General features: G+C 40.2%; 1 protein-coding gene across 1 annotated transcript; it reads right to left on the reverse strand.

The window, feature by feature from the left end:
- Positions 1 to 52: 52 nt before the first annotated feature.
- LOC106142276 (2-oxoglutarate dehydrogenase, mitochondrial) lies at positions 53 to 18,106 on the reverse strand. Its single transcript, XM_060944372.1, has 21 exons — positions 18,019 to 18,106; positions 15,282 to 15,404; positions 14,359 to 14,443; positions 13,865 to 13,953; positions 13,213 to 13,351; positions 12,640 to 12,718; positions 10,711 to 10,887; positions 9,978 to 10,126; positions 8,860 to 8,945; positions 8,309 to 8,488; positions 7,516 to 7,696; positions 6,575 to 6,793; positions 5,766 to 5,959; positions 4,900 to 5,028; positions 4,212 to 4,333; positions 3,905 to 4,017; positions 2,665 to 2,852; positions 1,974 to 2,070; positions 1,356 to 1,548; positions 768 to 1,064; positions 53 to 199 (listed from the first exon to the last, which is right to left on the reverse strand). The coding sequence occupies exons 1-21, from the start codon at positions 18,085 to 18,087 to the stop codon at positions 100 to 102; spliced, it is 3,009 nt and encodes a 1,002-aa protein (XP_060800355.1). The 5' UTR covers positions 18,088 to 18,106; the 3' UTR covers positions 53 to 99.
- Positions 18,107 to 18,172: the final 66 nt, after the last annotated feature.

The raw sequence follows: 18,172 nt of genomic DNA on the forward strand, positions 1-18,172 counted from the left end.
TGAGTGAATAATAGGAGTATTAAGGTGGAATAAAACCTTGCGAGTTCACACTAACAATTTATTTCACAGCCAATAGGTTTCGTAATATCACAGTAACTTTCACAACGCAATGATCTTATCTTTAAGTTCTTTCAGTTCCTTCGCGTGGATCCATTTGATGCCAGTCGCGGATGCTGAGCTCGACGGACGTGAAATGCACCTGAGATCAAAACAACAAAAAAATTACATTTGAATTTGAAAGGCTTTATGTTAGGTTAGGTAAGTATTGAAAATTTAACATTTTTTCAAATAAAGGATATGATGTATGGATGTTTGTTACTCTTTCACGCAAAAACTACTGAACCGATTACCATGAAATTTGGTATGTAGGTAGCTGAAGACCCAGAATAACACATAGGCTACTTTTTATCCCAGAGTTCCCGCGGGATTGATAGGGTTTCCATGCGGACGAAGTCGCGGGCGGCCTCTATATCCTACTACTATTATAAAGGCGAAAGTTTGTATGGATGTATGGATGTTTGTTACTCTTTCACGCAAAAACTACTGAACCGATTACCATGAAATTTGGTATGTAGGTAGCTGAAGACCCAGAATAACACATAGGCTACTTTTTATCCCAGAGTTCCCGCGGGATTGATAGGGTTTCCATGCGGACGAAGTCGCGGGCGGCCTCTAGTACCTAATATGTATAGTTAAGTCCCTGTACTCCAAACCCAACAGTTTTGATAATATATTAGTAGAACTGCACACAAAAAAAAATTAAGTACCCAATTTTCCTCCCGAGCAAATTCGAAATTCGAACGCCGCAAAACGGCCACGGGCCCTGATTTTTATGCTCCTCCTGACAGAAGAAGACCTTGGCCTTCTCGTATTTGCAATATTCGCGCAGCACCAGGTCGTAGGGGAACGGGTACAGTTGCTCAATACGACACATTGCTATTTTGTCCTCCAGCTTCTTCTCTTTGCGCAGTTCGTCGATGGTGATGGCCACTTTTCCCGAACAGAATAGTAGTTTTTGCACGCATTCAGGCTTCTGCGACGCCGGCCCGCTTTCTGGAATCGCCCTGTGTAGAAGACATGAGTTATAATGTTTGAACTTTCTCTGATTGGCCTGGGTCTTGGATGTTTATCTATGTAAGTAAGTATTTATTCTAAATAGTATCGTTGAGTTAGTATCTCGTAACACAAGTTTCGAAATTTAGAAAAATGAATGACAAAGACACAATGAATGAAGGTAACTGTGTTTTTATTATTCTATGCCTACAGTTCATTGTCAAGTCAGTAGGTAAATGTTCATCGCTGACTATTTGGGCAACTGGCTAAGAAAATTATAACAAATTAGTTCAAAAGCGTACCTCTGAAAGCAGGTTCCCAGCTTGAAATCTTTGAAATTGGACCTGTAGTAGGGATGTTTCAAGCCGACCTTGGGCGTCATCAGAATGACCGGCTTCCTGAAGGGCATGGCGAGCTGCCGCCGGATCATGTGGAAGTAGTTCGCTGGCGTCGTCAGGTTCATGACGATCCAGTTGCAAGCTCGGAGCTGTTTCACTGAGTATTTACAAAGGCTATGTTTGTTAGTTTTCAAAGGATGCAAAAGAAGCAAAAGCTTAGAATGATTTACAAAAGAACTAGCGACCCGCCCCGGCTTCGCACGGGTGCAAAATTCGGAAAAAATTATACATAAAAACCTTCCTCTTGAATCACTCTACCTGTTACAAAAAACCGCATCAAAATCCGTTGCGTAATTTTAAAGATTTAAGCAAACAGACTAAAATAGCGACTTTGTTTTATACTATGTAGTGAAGAGATTAGGTTAGGAATTAGTCTTTTATCTCACCTGATCTAGGGATTTCACTCGCATAGAAATTAGAACAATAAAATTTTCGCAAATATTTAAATTTAAGTCTGTGTGTCATTGAGTTATTAACTAGTAGTCATATTAGTATTTCATCTCGTCAATAAGGCTGACTCACCCACAAATTCGGGGTCGTCCAGATCCGGTATGATGTCCTCGTCATCGTCAGCTTGTTGGAGGTAACGCTCCACTCGCCCAGACGAATGCTCTGGGCCCTGTGCGACGCCGATGTTAGAAATTATGGAATTAAATTTTATGATCTCTCTAACATAAGGTGTTGGTTTCTAGGATGTTACTATACTATGAAATTTTCGGCGACTATAGGTATGTTTCACCATGATCCAATGTGCTTGAATTCACCCTGCAAATTTGTGGAGGTCACGTGAAAGTCAGACGCTTTCTGTGAAAACTTGACTATATACCCCATAATTAAGGTTATCACTTGGACCAGCCGGACCCTGGCCTTCTGATGAGGACGCCACCGGGTCTATACGGTTAGGCGTAACTTATAACAAAGAAATGTGCCGTGTGGTTCCCGGCACCAATACAAAAAAGAATAGGACCACTCCATCTCTTTCCCATGGATGACGTAAAAGGCGACTAAGGGAAAGGCTTACTAACTTGGGATTCTTTTTAGGCGACGAGCTAGCAACCTGTCACTATTTGAATCTCAATTCTATCATTAAGCCAAATAGCTGAACGTGGCCATTCGATCTACCATTCGATCGAGACTGTTGGCTTTGTCTACCCCGCAAGGGATATAGAAGTGACTATATGTATGTATGTATGTATAACATAGAAATACTAACAGCGCCATCTATCCCGTGGGGCAGTTGCACCACGAGACCGGACTGCGCGACCCACTTGCTCTCGCCGTTCGCGATGAACGTGTCGAACACGGGCTGCGCCGTGTCCGCAAAGTCACCGTACTGCGCCTCCCATATCGTAAGCAGGTTCGGACTCGAGTAAGAGTAGCCCACTTCGAAACCGAGGATGCCTTTATGAGGAATGATGAATCCGATGAAAATGCTGCAGTGTAGTTTGTTCCGCCGCTTCTTCTACACATGCGCTTTGGAAGCGGTAGTACAGTTATAATTAGATTTAAGTGATGTGACGTCAATAAGTGATACCTTGTATCCAATTTTGAAAATAAATCTATTCTGTTCTAGTGCTTTATGAATTGCTTGTGAATGATCCGTGAACGAATACGGTACCCTGATGAACTAGTATTAGAGTTTATATCTACAATAATGTGCGTAAATATTTATAATCACATACTTGGATACATTTTGTAACTAGAAAATAAATCCTACTAATTTTATAAATGCGAAAGTTTGTGAGTTTGTCAGTATGAATGTTTGTTAGTCTTTCACGCAAAAACTACTAAACCGATTACGATAAAATTTAGCATGTAGGTAGCTGAAGATCCAGAATAACATATAGGCTACTTTTTACCCCGGAGTCCCCGCGGAATTGATAGGGTTTCCATGCGGAAGAAGTCGCGGGCGGCCTCTAGTTCAAATAATTTATGGCTAATAAGTAATACAATTTATACGGTTGAGGAGATTTTAAATTTTAAATGACACTAATTAATTTATGCATAAGGTGCCCAGATAAAATACGTGTAGCGCAAAGAGACACAGATTTGAATACCAGCTCAGCCATAAGCCAATGATTATTTTCGAAGTTATTTACAATAGTTTGAATACCAACCGATGTCCTTAGGGTGAGGAAAAACATCGTGAGGAAACCTGCACATTCATGCACTGGATGTGTAACAATGATCGATTCAATACGGGTTAGTTCCCCTGCAAAGGTTACGGAGGTCAGACGGGAATCGCTTCGTGTAAAATCTGACTCACTCAATCCAGTGTCCATGGTCAAAGGTATACTCCCGCGGGATTTGGTAAAAATGTGTATTATTATAGATGGCGCTAAATTCGCGCGTAGCAGGCTGCGCATACAAGCTAGTGTTCTATAATAGCTTAAGTAATAAATGCTCACACGCATTGACGTTATCTTTAGTCGTAAGAAGTATGGTCCACTTACCAAACTCGCTGAGGGCGCTGTTGTGCAGACTGTAAATGGCCTGGTCCGGGTACAACTGGTCGAAGACGCGGTAGGTGGCGCCATCTACCCCCTGGTGATGGTATACGTGGTGCCTGCACATTTCCGTCAAATGTTTATTCTACTAAAGGTCATTCTTTTGATTATTTGACATTTATATAAATTTAAATCTATACTATTGAATAGAATAGATATATTTTAAAAATTTGCACCCGTGCGAAGCCGGGGCGGGTCGCTAGTTAATCATATGACACAAGTAGGTAACCAATCCAAAACGGATACAACTTACCTATGAGCCATGGTGCCTCTCTCAACGTCCTCACCAGTGAACCTGATGTGGACGCCGTCTCGTAGCAGAGAACCGTATGCCAGGGCTTCACCCATGGCCCAGTCCGCTACACCCTCTTTTACCTAAAGGAAACAGTCAGTTTCATCTTCAGGAAAACATGCAACAGACTTCAGACATTACCCCGGTTGCATTTTCCCCGAAGAAGAAGTCAGGGTTTGCTTCTGGTTGGTAGGTACACCGCACGTCACTATTTTCAAAATTATGCACATTAGTTTGATTACTAACCGATGCTTTTACGGTTAGGGAAAAATCGCGAGGAAACCTGCACATTCAGACAACATTTAAATAACGGATTTAACATTATCAACATTGTTTGTTTAATAAAGTTTAAATAAACAAACATCTAGCCTGGTGGAAGATTTCGAAGAAGAGCACGAATCATCGCTTCCGCTACACCATACACATACATACATACATATGGTAACACAGATTAACTTAGTTTATAGTCATGGATTAACGTACACTACAAAAAACAAATTAAATAATAAAACTTAAAACGAAATAACCAAAAACATAACTCACAAATCGTCGCGGTAGCGCGCGGGAAGTCTCTTCCTGGTGGTGGCGTGATGCGCCCGACCAATCACCGTGCTTGTCACAGTGTTGCCTGTTACAACATGTTTCTTACCATCTTTTCTCTGTTCTGCAGGATCCTGCCGAGTCCTTTGTGTAGCTCGAACGCCCAAAGTTCCGGCGGCTTGCAGAAGTGCTGCGAGATCGTGGATATTGTCGCTTCGCATATGCCAGTCTCCTCGATCTGGGGATGTTTATGGTTATATCACACAAATAGATTCTAGTTGAAGCACAGTTGCGGAGGTCAGACGGGAGTCGCTTCCTTGTAAAAATCTGATTCACCCAATCCGGGCCTCTGGGTCAGGGGCTTACCCGAGCTCCTCTCCAGAGTGGAAGAAGAAGGCAGTTAAGCACAGTGTGTTTTTATACTTAATGCAAGCGAGATTAATTTTCTTTCTAGATTCGGCTAGTTATTAAATATATCAGGGCACAAGGTTTGGTCTCTGGTACATTCGAGGCTGCTTTTTCGCTTGGATGTCGTAAGAGGTAACCACGATAATTACCACTTCGACCTACTTAGTACAACAACCATTATCCAAAGGACGCCAAAGCTTTCGCATTTGGTCGATTCAGGCGCTTACCAAGTTAAGCAGCTCAGCCGAGAAGTTGCTTAATTTCGAAAGTATAGCTAAGCCCACGCCCTTTAAAAAATTGTAACACTCGTCGAATAAAGATTATCTCTATTCTATGAATTTTTAAACTATCAGTCATCTTCCGCAGACCGCATACCACTACCTCCGGGAACGAGACGTGATGGGGTGCGGACATCATGGCCGCCAATTAGGTGCTTTTTAAAATTTGCAGCCATGCGATTCCCACGAGACGCGATGGAAAAATAATGTCCACCCCAGCAGAGCCTCGCATGCCAGGGTAAGGCTAGCTAAACGTCACAAGTTACTATTAGATATAACGTGATCTTACCTTCTTAGGGTCTTTGGCCTCAAAGAAGCCAGTCCAGGGCGTGTCGATCCAGTCCATGATGCTGAGCTTGGTGACCTTCTTCGCCAGCTCGAAGTGCTTGTTCAGCGTGTCCATGTACTCCTTCTCCCACTGCTTGATGTCCGCGTCGGTTATCACACCCTCCGCCTTCAGCTTTGCTTCGTATATCTTGTCCACTGTATTTAAGAACACTTGTGATTCGGAATTTCCTCCCACCATCTCTCTGCCCCGATACATATAACTTTGGGATTTTAAGATTTAAGGGAAAAGTGAATAGGCACTATATAAGCTTGTGCCTCACCACCTTAGGCCTCATCTTTCTTACCACCAGGCAGATTGAGGTCAAGCGTAGGTACTTAAATTTATTATAAAAGCGGTTTCTTTTCGTGATTAAGGGTAGAAGTCTGTGCCACATTATTTGTACATACATACAGTCACGTCTATATCCCCTTGCGGCTTACGGCCAAGTTCAGCTGCATGGCTTTCCTAAGTCGCCTTTTACGACATCCATGGGAAGATATGGAGTGGTTCTATTCCAAAGTGCAGAGAACCACACGGCATATATTATTTATTCTCTCTCATATTGATGATCCAAACCAAATTTTTGTTAACCCATTGCATGACCACTTGGATTGCTATTGCTCCAAGAGGTCCCTTCTACTGAGATCAGCAGAGCAGGCAGAAAGATCTTTCTCACCCTAGAGTGCTCCTGATTTGTTTCCAAACATTTCTCTCTCCACTTTATCCAGTCTCCGGCATCCTAACTCGAACAAGTGAGAACATAAACATACCAGTGGTCATAGTCTTGATCTTCTTATACATGAAGGGCTGGGTGAACATCGGCTCGTCCTCCTCGCTGTGGCCGAACCGGCGGTAGCACACGAAGTCTATCACCACGTCCTTCTTGAACTCGCAGCGGTAACTGATGGCCACTCGAGCTACGTGCGCCACCGCTTCTGCATCATCGCTGTTCACGTGGAGAATGGGCGCGTCCACGCATTTCGCTATATCTGTTTTGAAACATAAAGATTAACAGGTAATGTGACCACAGTATCCAGGATGGACAAGGACAAATGTCAAGAGAATAATGTCGTGTCATCACAGATTGACTCACTTTATTGACGTCTATGGAATGACCTGTTCCCTGCTTTCTTCTACAAAAGGCCACTAAAGAAGCCATCTCGTGACTTCTTGCCAATTCGAGGTTATTTGTGTAATTGTAAAGTTGACGTTTTAGAAGAAAATACTACAATGCACTTCTTCTGCACTGACGCTTTGGAAGTTAACTTTGTTATCGAGTTATTTATTTGACGTCAACCAATGTTGTGAAACCAAAAGATATGACAATTCTACAGTTAAGTTTGAAATGTCCCATATAAATTAATGATACTTTTGAGTTTGACTAACTCTTCTTTTGAACAGTAAGGGAGCTCCTTGCGAAGCGAAGGAGGTGTGGTGTGATCTATAAGATAACTGTACAACATGTGGACGTCACTCAATACAATTGTGAAAGAATCAGACAAATAAGACGCTAAATTAAGGACGTCCTGGTGAAGGGTCAGGTCAAAAGTGCCCGAAACCGCCGAGCTTGCATGAAGAGAGTTATGAATGTGGATGAAGCAAAGGAAGTATGCAGGGATCGTGGCAAGTGGAAAGAGGTAGTCTGTGCCTACCCCTCCGGGAAAGAGGCGTGAGTTTATGTATGTATGTATGTAAGACGCTAAATATGAACCTGAGCAGTAAGGAGAGCTCCTGGCGAAGCGAGGGTCGGTGGTGTATCCTATCTGGTTGTTACACACAATGTGGATGCTGCCGTGGGTGGTGAAGCTGGGCAGGTTGCTCATCGTGAAGGTCTCGTACACCACACCTTGGCCGCTGAAGGCCGCGTCGCCGTGCATGATGATAGACATGATCTGACAGGTGCATATTGAGAAATGTCATTACTTGAACCGATAGAAGGGACACCTACGAGTATTTATGTTTGCCATAGGAAATATACAATTTGCTGTTAAAGATCAAGTTAGGCCGATTACGTCAAATTTTCTAATTAGGTATATTTTCTTTAACGGCTTTTCGTATACGAAACATACATATACTAAAATTGAAAAATTATAAATGCGTAAATTTGTGAGTCTGTCAGGATGTCAGTATGGATGTTTGTTACTCTTTCACGCAAAAACTACTGAACCGATTACGATGAAATTTGGTATGTAGGTAGCTGAAGACCCAGAACATCATATAGGCTACTTTTTATCCCGGAGTTTCCGCGGGATTGATAGGGTTTCCATGCGGACGAAGTCGCGGGCGACCTCTAGTAATCCATAAATGATTTTCAGTAGTAGATAGGTATATTCACCCTCTCTGAATTTCAAGTCTCCCTCCTTTCCTATGAATGTTTGAGTATCCTCCGAAAATGGTCAACTATCAAATTACCTAAAGTCATATCACTTATAGATACCACAACTGACAGCTCAAAAACTCAACCAGGAAAACGTAATGTCAGAGAATCAATAAAAGAAATTGACCTTATCGCCATTACTATCCCCCTTCCAGAACTGTTCGGCCCTGGTTTTCCCCACCACGACCGGAGACACCACCTCCAAATGAGACGGATTGCAGCTCATCGACACCTTTATGTACTTGTTAGTTCTACGGATGAAGCGGTGGATGTAAGTACCCAAGTGGTACTTGATGTCACCGGAACCCTAAATGCAGACAAGAGAGAAGCTAATAGTCTTTTTTTTTAAATTTGTAAAATCGAATCGTTAAATGCCACAGCCAATCACAGACATGAGAAATAGTCCAGTAGCGACAGCATGAATCGTGTCTTTTATAAAAAAAAATATGCCGTGTGGTTCCTAGCACTAATAAAAGAAAAATAGGCGATTAGAGGATAGGCTTATATAATTGGGATTCCTCATGTAGGCGATGGGCTAGCAATCTGTCACTATTTGAATCACAATTCTATCTTAAAGCCATATAGCTGAACGTGGCCTATCAGTCTCTTCACGACTGTTGGCTCTGTCTACCCCGCAAGGGATATAGACATGATTATATGTATGTTTTAAATACTCACAGGTTCTTTCGGTTCCATTGGTTTGAACTGAGCGAAAATATCAGTCAATTGTTTCCTACACACGTTCACCAACATGTTGAGACGACCTGATGTAAGGATAATGCATCATTATATTCAAATTCAAAATTTTTATTCATTATTATAGGATATTTTATACCGCTTAATAATTGTCAAAACTTTTAGTTTCACAACATAGGTTGACGTCAAATAAATTACTTAAAAACTTAGTTTACTGCCGCTTCCAAGGCGTTATTGCAGAAGAAGCGGTAACAAACTGCACTGCAGCATTTTCTTCAACAACGTCAACTTCACAAATATCTAAACTTAGAATAGAATGTGGACGAGAGAATACATTGTTCAGAACTGTTGTCAATTTTTCAATTTCACCCCTGTACCTAAGTATAACCATAACTTTTGTCAATTTTTAGATTTCACCCCTGTATAACCAGAACTGTTGTCAATTTTTAGATTTTACCCCTGTTTCTCACAAGGTTAGGCAGAACAAAAACTGTGGATTTCACTTGCTTCAAGTTTATCAAACTTTCTTGTTACCCTCACACTCATTCTTTTGATAATGAGTGTGTTTGTTTTTCCGTCTTTCACGTCAAAACCCTGAACTGATGTACGTTAAATTTTGCATAAGTGCATACAGTGTGGATGATGACGCCGATAAAGGGCACTTCTCAATTAATCTATTTATCTATACTTATATTATAAAGCTGAAGAGTTTGTTTGTTTGTTTGAACGCGCTAATTTCAGGAACTTCTAAACTTAAGGTTCGAAATAAAAAATCTTTTTAAGTTGAATAGACCATTTATCTAGGATGTATGATAGACCATAAATCGGCTTTAGGCTATATAACATCACGCTGCAACTATTAGGAGCGAATAAATAATGGAGAATGTGAAAATATAATATGAGGGCTTCAATGATGCCCAAAATAACTATTCCACGCGGACAAAGTCGCGGGAACAGCTAAGTAGTCTAATCTATAAATCTAATATACATATATAAAATCTATTCTATTCTAGTCTTGTGACGTCAATAAGTGATACCTTATTGTATCCAATTTTGAAAATAAATCTATTCTATTCTATTCTTTCCATAACAATTCCTACCTCGATGCTGCATGGCCATGACGATGGACTGCACCCCGAGTCTAGTGCTCGTGTCCACGATCTCCTCCAGCATCACGATCATACTTTCACCGCCCTCCAGGCCGAATCTCTTCTCAGCGGGCCATTTGGTTGCGAAGTATTTCTCTAGGCTAGAAAAAAAATAAATACTTTGTCCATGGTTTTCGTAGCAGTACCTAATGGCTGAACGTGGCCATTCAGTCTTTTCAAGACTGTTGGCTCTGTCTACCCCGCGAGGGTTATAGACGTGACCATATGTATGTATGGTTTTCAATTAGTCATAAACAAAGAGTTTCCTTTTATTCGCAACACTGATTCCTTTATAACAACTAGGTTCAACTCTAATTTCTCACAAGTCACTTTAAAATAAGCTGATGAATATCGCTATATAAATAATGCAGCATGACACTCGCGATGCGGTTTTGATCGCGGGACTCTGGGATAGCTGTTTCGCTTTTTATTTCTAACATACATACATACATATAATCACGTCTATATCCCTTGATGGTTAGATCGAGTCAACAATTTTAAAAATACTGATTGCACACGTTCAGCTGTTGGGTTGTCGCCTAAAAAAGAATCCCTAGTTAACCTATAAGCCTATCTCTTAATCGCCTTTAACGACATCCATGGGAAAGAGCAGGAGTGGTCCTATTCTTTTTTTATTATAACAGGTGTCGGGAACCACACGGCCACCCAAATAATTTTTACTTACAAAACAGCCTTCGTGAGCCGCCTCATGATGAGCCTCTTCTCCTCCGCTGTCTTGTCGAAGGCGGTGGGGTGTTCCATCTTCTCCCTGATGAACTGCAACGAATCCAGGTCGTAACAGTGCATGTACTCGACTCCGATCGAGCCGCAGTAAGTCCGCTCTAGACGGGCGACGATTTCCCTGAAAATTTTTGTTTGTTTGTAATATTTTTTTTTTTTTCTTTTTTTTTTTTTTATTTTTACTTGTATATACCTATACATATATTTATACTGTATACTTTTTATATTATTATCTACAACTAATAAAAATTAACTAACATTTTTCGTATTTTCCTGTTTATCTATCTATAGGTACATAGACATTCCCATAATCTTTTGCACATAAATTTATTATTTTATATTTTCTTTCTTTCACTTTAGCGCCCGCACCCACTTTAAATGGTGATAACTGAAAATCAGCGTTTTGCACTTCAGTTAGTGCAAAAATTCCGCTGAGTTATGACCTTTTCTACTTGCTGCAGCACGCAAATGAATCTCAACTGTGTTTTTTATAATGTTTTTTTTAACTCTGTATTTTGTGTCTGTAGCAACTGAATAAACTTTTTAATCTATCTATCTATCTATCTAATATCTTTACATACATACATATAGTCACGTCTTTACCCCTTTGGGGTAGACAGAGCCAACAATCTTGAAGAGACTGATTGGCCACGTTCTGCTGTTTGGCTTGATGATAGATTTGAGATTTAAATAGCGACAATGTGCAAGCCCATCGCCTAAAATAAGAATTCCAAGATTATAAGCCTGTCCCTTAGTCGCCTCTTATGACATCTATGAGAAATGAGATGGAGTGGTTCTACCTTTTTTATATTGGTGCCGGGAACCACACGGCACTTATATATTTATTGCATAGAAATTTACACAGTAACAAGAAAATAGTAAGTACATAGATAGTTATAAAAGAAACAAATCACTTGCAATGGCGGACTTATCCCATGAAGTGATCTCTTCCAGTCAACCGGCAAACAATAAAGGAACTAGATGATTCAGTAAAAAGCGGTAAGTCACTGTGTTTTTAGCAATAATATAATCATATACTAACTATATATATATGTTATTAGTAAAGATCGGAATAGGTAGATTGAATTGGGGTTAATGTACTGAAACGTATATATATATATGGACATGCCTCCGTCCGGGATTGCGGGATTTGTAAATTATTAAGATTTTTTCCGGAATTTTAAAATTGGGATGAAGTATATATTAGTGGTAGCTGTTTTCCCTCGACTTCGTTCACGTAAATTGTAGTCCTATGTTACCCGCGGACAATATAGTTTACTGTTTAAGAGTATGTACCTACTGAAATGGAATCCCGGAAAAGAGGCTTATCCATGTTATGCTTTCTATGGTAATTCATGATGCAAGAACATAAAATCAATCTACCTATTCCGATCTCTGGTTATTAGTAAGCTCTAGGGTAGACCTATGATCACAGTAGTAAGCCTCGTCCGATTTTGTTTACCCAAAAACGTAGCCCAGCTGTCCACAAAAGTTTATTACCCATCATCGTGACGTTTGTCTGGGTAACGTTATCTCTGGAGTAGTCATAAAACCAAAATGTAAGCCTAGTCTGATTCTATTTTCCCAGTAACTTAGCCCAGCTCTCCATCCTACGGCATTTGTTTCGTTTGTATCCTCCTTAATTCATCTTGTTCTCCTATGACCACAATTTACATGGGTAAGCCAATCTCAGTCTCATACTGTTCATCTGACAACCCAAATCAGATTTGAACATAGTTATTTAATGCACTAGTGTAGTGAAGCAGAACTATTGGTGCTAATCAGACCGTTTAAGACAAGACATTGCGAGAAGTGGCTATTTTGACGACGTCGTAGTCTCGTGCTTTACTTTATGATTGAAACCTAACGGTACCTGAGCGTCAGCGAGGTCTCATTGCCGCCAATACACGTCCTGTCTGGTAGCTCGAAGGTCATGTCCATGTGTTTCTCACCTGAAATTTAAAAACTATAATGAGAACCGAAAGTTTTTAGCATGCATGTAGGTAGGTACTTATATGTAGCTACTATTCCTCAATATTTAACTTATCAAATTTAACTCAATATTGACTGGATTATACATACATACATATGGTCACGTCTAATATCCCTTGCGGGGTAGACAGAGCCAACAGTGTTGAATAGACTGAATGGCCACGTTCAGCTATTTGGCTTAATGATAGAATTGAGATTCAAATAGTGACAGATTGCTAGCCCATCGCCTAAAAAAAACTGGATTATCATCATCTAAATGGCATTTTACCCAGGTTGAACTCTACCTGAGAACTTAGGATCTATGACCACGGTCCAGTTATGGAAATGAAAATGGTCAGGTCAACAGCATGAAGCCACTATCTTACTTCCTAGGCTTGTTAGCTGTTAACTGTTAGAAGGCCTGTTAGCTGGGGAGCACATTGGTTGACGGTAACAAAATCTAGCCAAAACATACAAAGAATAGTTCCCAATTCACGCGCTACGATCTGGCACTCCAGCCCCTTGGTGTCCGGCTTCGCCTTCGACTTGACCAGGAAGCGGGCGGCCATGCTGATGGAGAGTGGGTCCGTTTTGGCCAGGAGGTGGCCTCGAGCCTGGAATCCAATGTTAAGAAAATATTCAAATGTCTTGACAATACTAGCATTTTGACGACACCCGTCTGCAAAATGGCAAAAGAAAGCATAGTAGGTAGGGGGTAGGGGTTTAAGTGCGGTAATCTGGCACACTCAGTGCCAGGAGTCGCAGACTCTCCCGGGTGAAGACCAGGGGGATCGTCCGTGATAGGATTTCCCCTCCGGTACAAATAGGAGATCATCATGTAGGGATGCAATGTATGATACGTTTGGTGTTCGACTATCTGTATTATATTCATTATTTAATGCATTTGAAAGCTGCCTTGCGGTTTTGCAAGTGCAATTAAGTTGAATCTACGTATTTATGCAGTTTACTTTGCACTAAGTACCTATATGACGTTAATTGATCATGTCTGCTATAAAAAAATATTGTTAGGTATATTCAAGGCCAGCATAGTAAAACCACAAAGGCTTTGGGTGCAAACCATCTCAATCTTTTAACAGTGGACTTACAGCTCAGACGATGAGTGTTACCTGGTAACTTCTGACTAAGTTCTGCACCGCCATTTGAAGCTTAATTTTCTCTTTGTCTTCAGATTTTCCTTTCTCCTTTGGTTTTGATTCTAAAAAAGATGATTTGTTCATAACATAACACATCTCAACTACTGATCTTTTCTTTTACCTCTAGGCATGAATTATTTTTAAACTCTTTTATAAATTAAAATATGTTAGCCCCAGGGGAACAGATACCTACACACATATAATCACGTCTATATCCCTTGCGGGGTAGACAGAGCCAACAGTCTTTAAAAGACTGATAGGCCACGTTCAGCTGTTTGTTTGTAATGATAGAATTGGAACAGATAATGCTTAGTTAAATCAGTGTATGATCTACTTACACAGCCCTGTCTTTTTCGTCAAACGATTGGACATCAAACTTTCTCATCAATTCATTGTCAAATTTAAAAGTCTTTTATTTAAAGTTCTATGTACCTTAGAACTAAAAGGTATAGTGATTTTGTACTCACTGACAGTAGAAGGGCTGAAATCATCCTGAAGGTCTTCTATCTTCAATGCCGGACCGGCCACGCTGTCGTAAAACCCGTCCCACGACTAGAAAATAATCTTCTTTGTATTTTTATAGAAAATATTATGTTACATACTTCTTCCTCCTGGCTTTAGTCCCGGTTACATCCTCACCATTCTGGTGAGGAGCCCGGGATATGCTTTTAACCATGGATCCAGGATTGGTTTTTACACATAACGATTCCCGTCTGACCTCCGTAACCTTTTCAGGTAAATCGAACCTGTAGGTATCATATGGTTACACGTCCAGTTGTCTGAATGTGCAGGTTTCCTCACGACGTTTCCTCTCACCGTAAGAGCATCGGTTAGTTATCAAACTAATGTACGTACATAACTCCGAAAATAGTCATTGGTACAAGTCCGAGGTGGGATTCGAACCTGTGCCTTTCTGCGCATCACGCATTTTAAGCGTGTGCTCCTTATTGATTTGACCATTGACACTCTATGTTTCATACATTTTAACATATGTAGGTATCTACTGATGACAAGTTGTAATCTTTTTCTGCGTCTACAACTGAGTGTTATGGCCACAACATAGGCGTGAGCGCTCTTAAGAATGGTCATATACGTACTTAATTAGATATAATCTTACCCAGATGGCTGGGATCATGATTACCAACATTAAGTTTTCTGAATTTGCACAAGCAGGTTTATCAGAACGCTTTTAGCGTTAAAAGAGACATAGGTAAATATGGGAATCTGGAATCGAAAGTAAGATTTAAACTCGCTAACTCTCACTTAAAACAATGCTCTTAGTTATAAATCCTACATACATACATATGGTCACGCCTATATCTCTTGCGGGGTAGACAGTGCCAACAGTCTTGAAAAGACTGAATGGCCGCGTTCAGCTATAAATACTAACAGAATCAATTGCGCCCTTAGACTTAGCCCAGTCCAGGTACTGGGCTTCCAGAAAGTTGGCGCTGTCTCCGGTCAAGAAGGACTCGGCCCGCGACGACAGCTGCGACTGAAGCGTCAGGACGCTCTGAAAAATGTTTGCTTGTTTGTAAACTCTTTATTGCTCGCTTCACATAAAGAATTACTTTTAACAAAATATAAAATTGTCATTGGATTTAGAAGGATATGTGCAATGACTCATCCCTATCGGGATTTCTTCCAGTCGATCTAAATAAAATGTAAAATCAAGAACCAAAGGAGCAGCGCACATTAAAAGCGTTGAGGGTGCGTTACAATTATCAATTAATTACAAATTAATTAATGCTAAACATACATAAACAAAATATATATAACCTAACATAAATATAAGTGAACTAAATTGCTAGATGCATCAGAAAACCGTATTTTGATAAGCTGGTTCTTTTAAATACATATTATCTATGTATGTTTATTTTATTTGGAGTATATATACATATACCTACTAGCGACCCCCCGGCTTCGCACGGGTGCAAAGCTGATACCAAAATATATTACAAAATGTCTTTGAATTTTCGTTAACAGATTACATTAAATTTTTTACATTTTTAAGGTAAGATTTTCAATTTGGTCATGGATCATACCCAGGTCAGGTCACGATTACTTATGTCACGGTATGATTTACAATTGGTGTCAATTGTAAATCATATCGAAGAAAATGACGCGCTCGGCCAATAGCAGCGAAGAGTCTAAATCGCGCAAATAAATATCACACGGATTGGAGCATAATGCAACCTCCGAGTCAACATCGTCTATCCTCCCCAGTCTTAGACACTGAGCTTGGTGGAAGATTTTCCCTTTGATGGCGGTCGAGCCGATTCATCGCTCCTGCTACAATACTACTAAGTACTCCTGTTTCTTTGTTTGCAAGGGCTAATCTTCGGAAATACTGAACCGATAATGAAAATGCTTTCATCGTTAAAAAGGTACATCATGTGCGGGTGTTAAGGCTATGCATGTATGCATGCAGGCGGGCCACTAGTTTATTTATATTTTGCTTAGATTAACCGTGCCGTGTGGTTCTCGGCACAAATATAAAAAAGAATGGATGGATGTAGTAAAAAGCGACTAAGGGATAGGCTTATTTACTTAGGATTCCTCTTTCAGGCGATGAGCTAGCAACCTGTCACTATTTGAATCTCAATTACATCTTTTGATGACTGTTGACTATGTCTGCCCCGTACGGGATATAGACGCGATTATATGTTATGTAATGTTATGTATGTTTAGATTAACACATCAAATTGCGCAGTCACGGACAAATTAAACAATATTGTGTAATATATGATCTTATCGCTTTTGACTATTTTTGTTGGTATCAATACTAAGTATATATCATAGATAATATTATCTATAGTATTATATATCAGAGTCTTCCATAGCTATCATGGTTATTCGAATTCTTCATAATATCTTTGTTTATGGCTGACGTTATGATAACTGTTTAGTTAAGAGTGTTCCACAGATTGTCCATGTGATATAACCTACTACCGGTCACCGATTAGGTATGTACCTACGTAGATTAGATTACTTAGGATTTAGAATATCCATTCGCTCTTGATACGTCGCATAATATCAAACAGGCAAAATGATTGAAGAGTTTTTATCTAAATAGAAAAAAAATGCCGTGTGGTTCCCGGCACCAATAGAAAAAGAATAGGATCACTCCATCTCTCTCCCATGGATGTCGTAAAAGGCGACTAAGGGTAAGCTTATTAATTTGGGATTCTTCTTTTAGGCGATGAGCTAGCAACCTGTCACTTTTTGAATCTCAATTCTATCTTAAAGCCAAATAGCTGAACGTGGCCTGAACGAGTCTTTACAAGACTGTTGGCTCTGTCTACCCCGCAAGGGATATAGACGTGATTATATGTATGTATGTATGTAAAAAAAAACACCTCAGCGCAAGGGTGAACAATTTGTGACGACATCTCTAGGCCACACGTAACAAGCTGTGGCGATCAAACCTTGACTATCGCTCCCGCTACAAATTCTAAGCGCGAACGAAGGTTTCTATTGTCTGAAGAGAAACTTGTTATTCCTCTTTTTTTGGTTTACTTATAAGTACATGAACAGAGTCAAAAGGGGTGCAGCCCAGGTTCATCTCCAGAGAGGTGACGATGTAGCCAGGTTTACCGCCAAGAGGAAGCAGAATCGACTTAAAAAACGACTCTACATACACACATCTAAACACGTCTTTATCGCTTGCGGGGTAGACAGAGCCAACAGTCTTGAAAAGACCAAGTTATTTGGATTTGTAATTGAATTGCGATTCAAATAGAGTCAGGTTGCTAGCCCATTGCCAAAAAGAAGAATCTCAAGCTCATTAGCCTTTTCCGCAGTCGCCTTTAACGACATCCATGGAAAAGATATGGGGTGGTCCTATTCTAAAGTACCGTGAACCACACGGCATTGCAAGAAATTAAAGAGTGTAATTGTGAATTATAATTAACTAGAGGCCGCCCGCGACTTCGTCCGCATGGAAACCCTATCAATCCCGCGGGAACTCTGGGATAAAAAGTAGCCTATGTGTTATTCTGGGTCTTCAGCTACCTACATACCAAATTTCATGGTAATCGGTTCAGTAGTTTTTGCGTGAAAGAGTAACAAACATCCATACATCCATACAAACTTTCGCCTTTATAATAGTAGTAGGATTAACTTACGGCTGGATTCCATTGTTGGACAGTTCTCTGAGATATCTTCATCAAAGTTATAGGTCGAAATACAGACATTGTGCATGTTCAGCCAAATCGATTCTTTAACTTTTGATCAATTTCTAATACTAATAGGTTTGTTTTTTTATATATAAATTAATAA

This window comes from Amyelois transitella, chromosome 5 (genome assembly GCF_032362555.1).
Source record: "Amyelois transitella isolate CPQ chromosome 5, ilAmyTran1.1, whole genome shotgun sequence".
NCBI lineage: Eukaryota > Metazoa > Arthropoda > Insecta > Lepidoptera > Pyralidae > Amyelois > Amyelois transitella.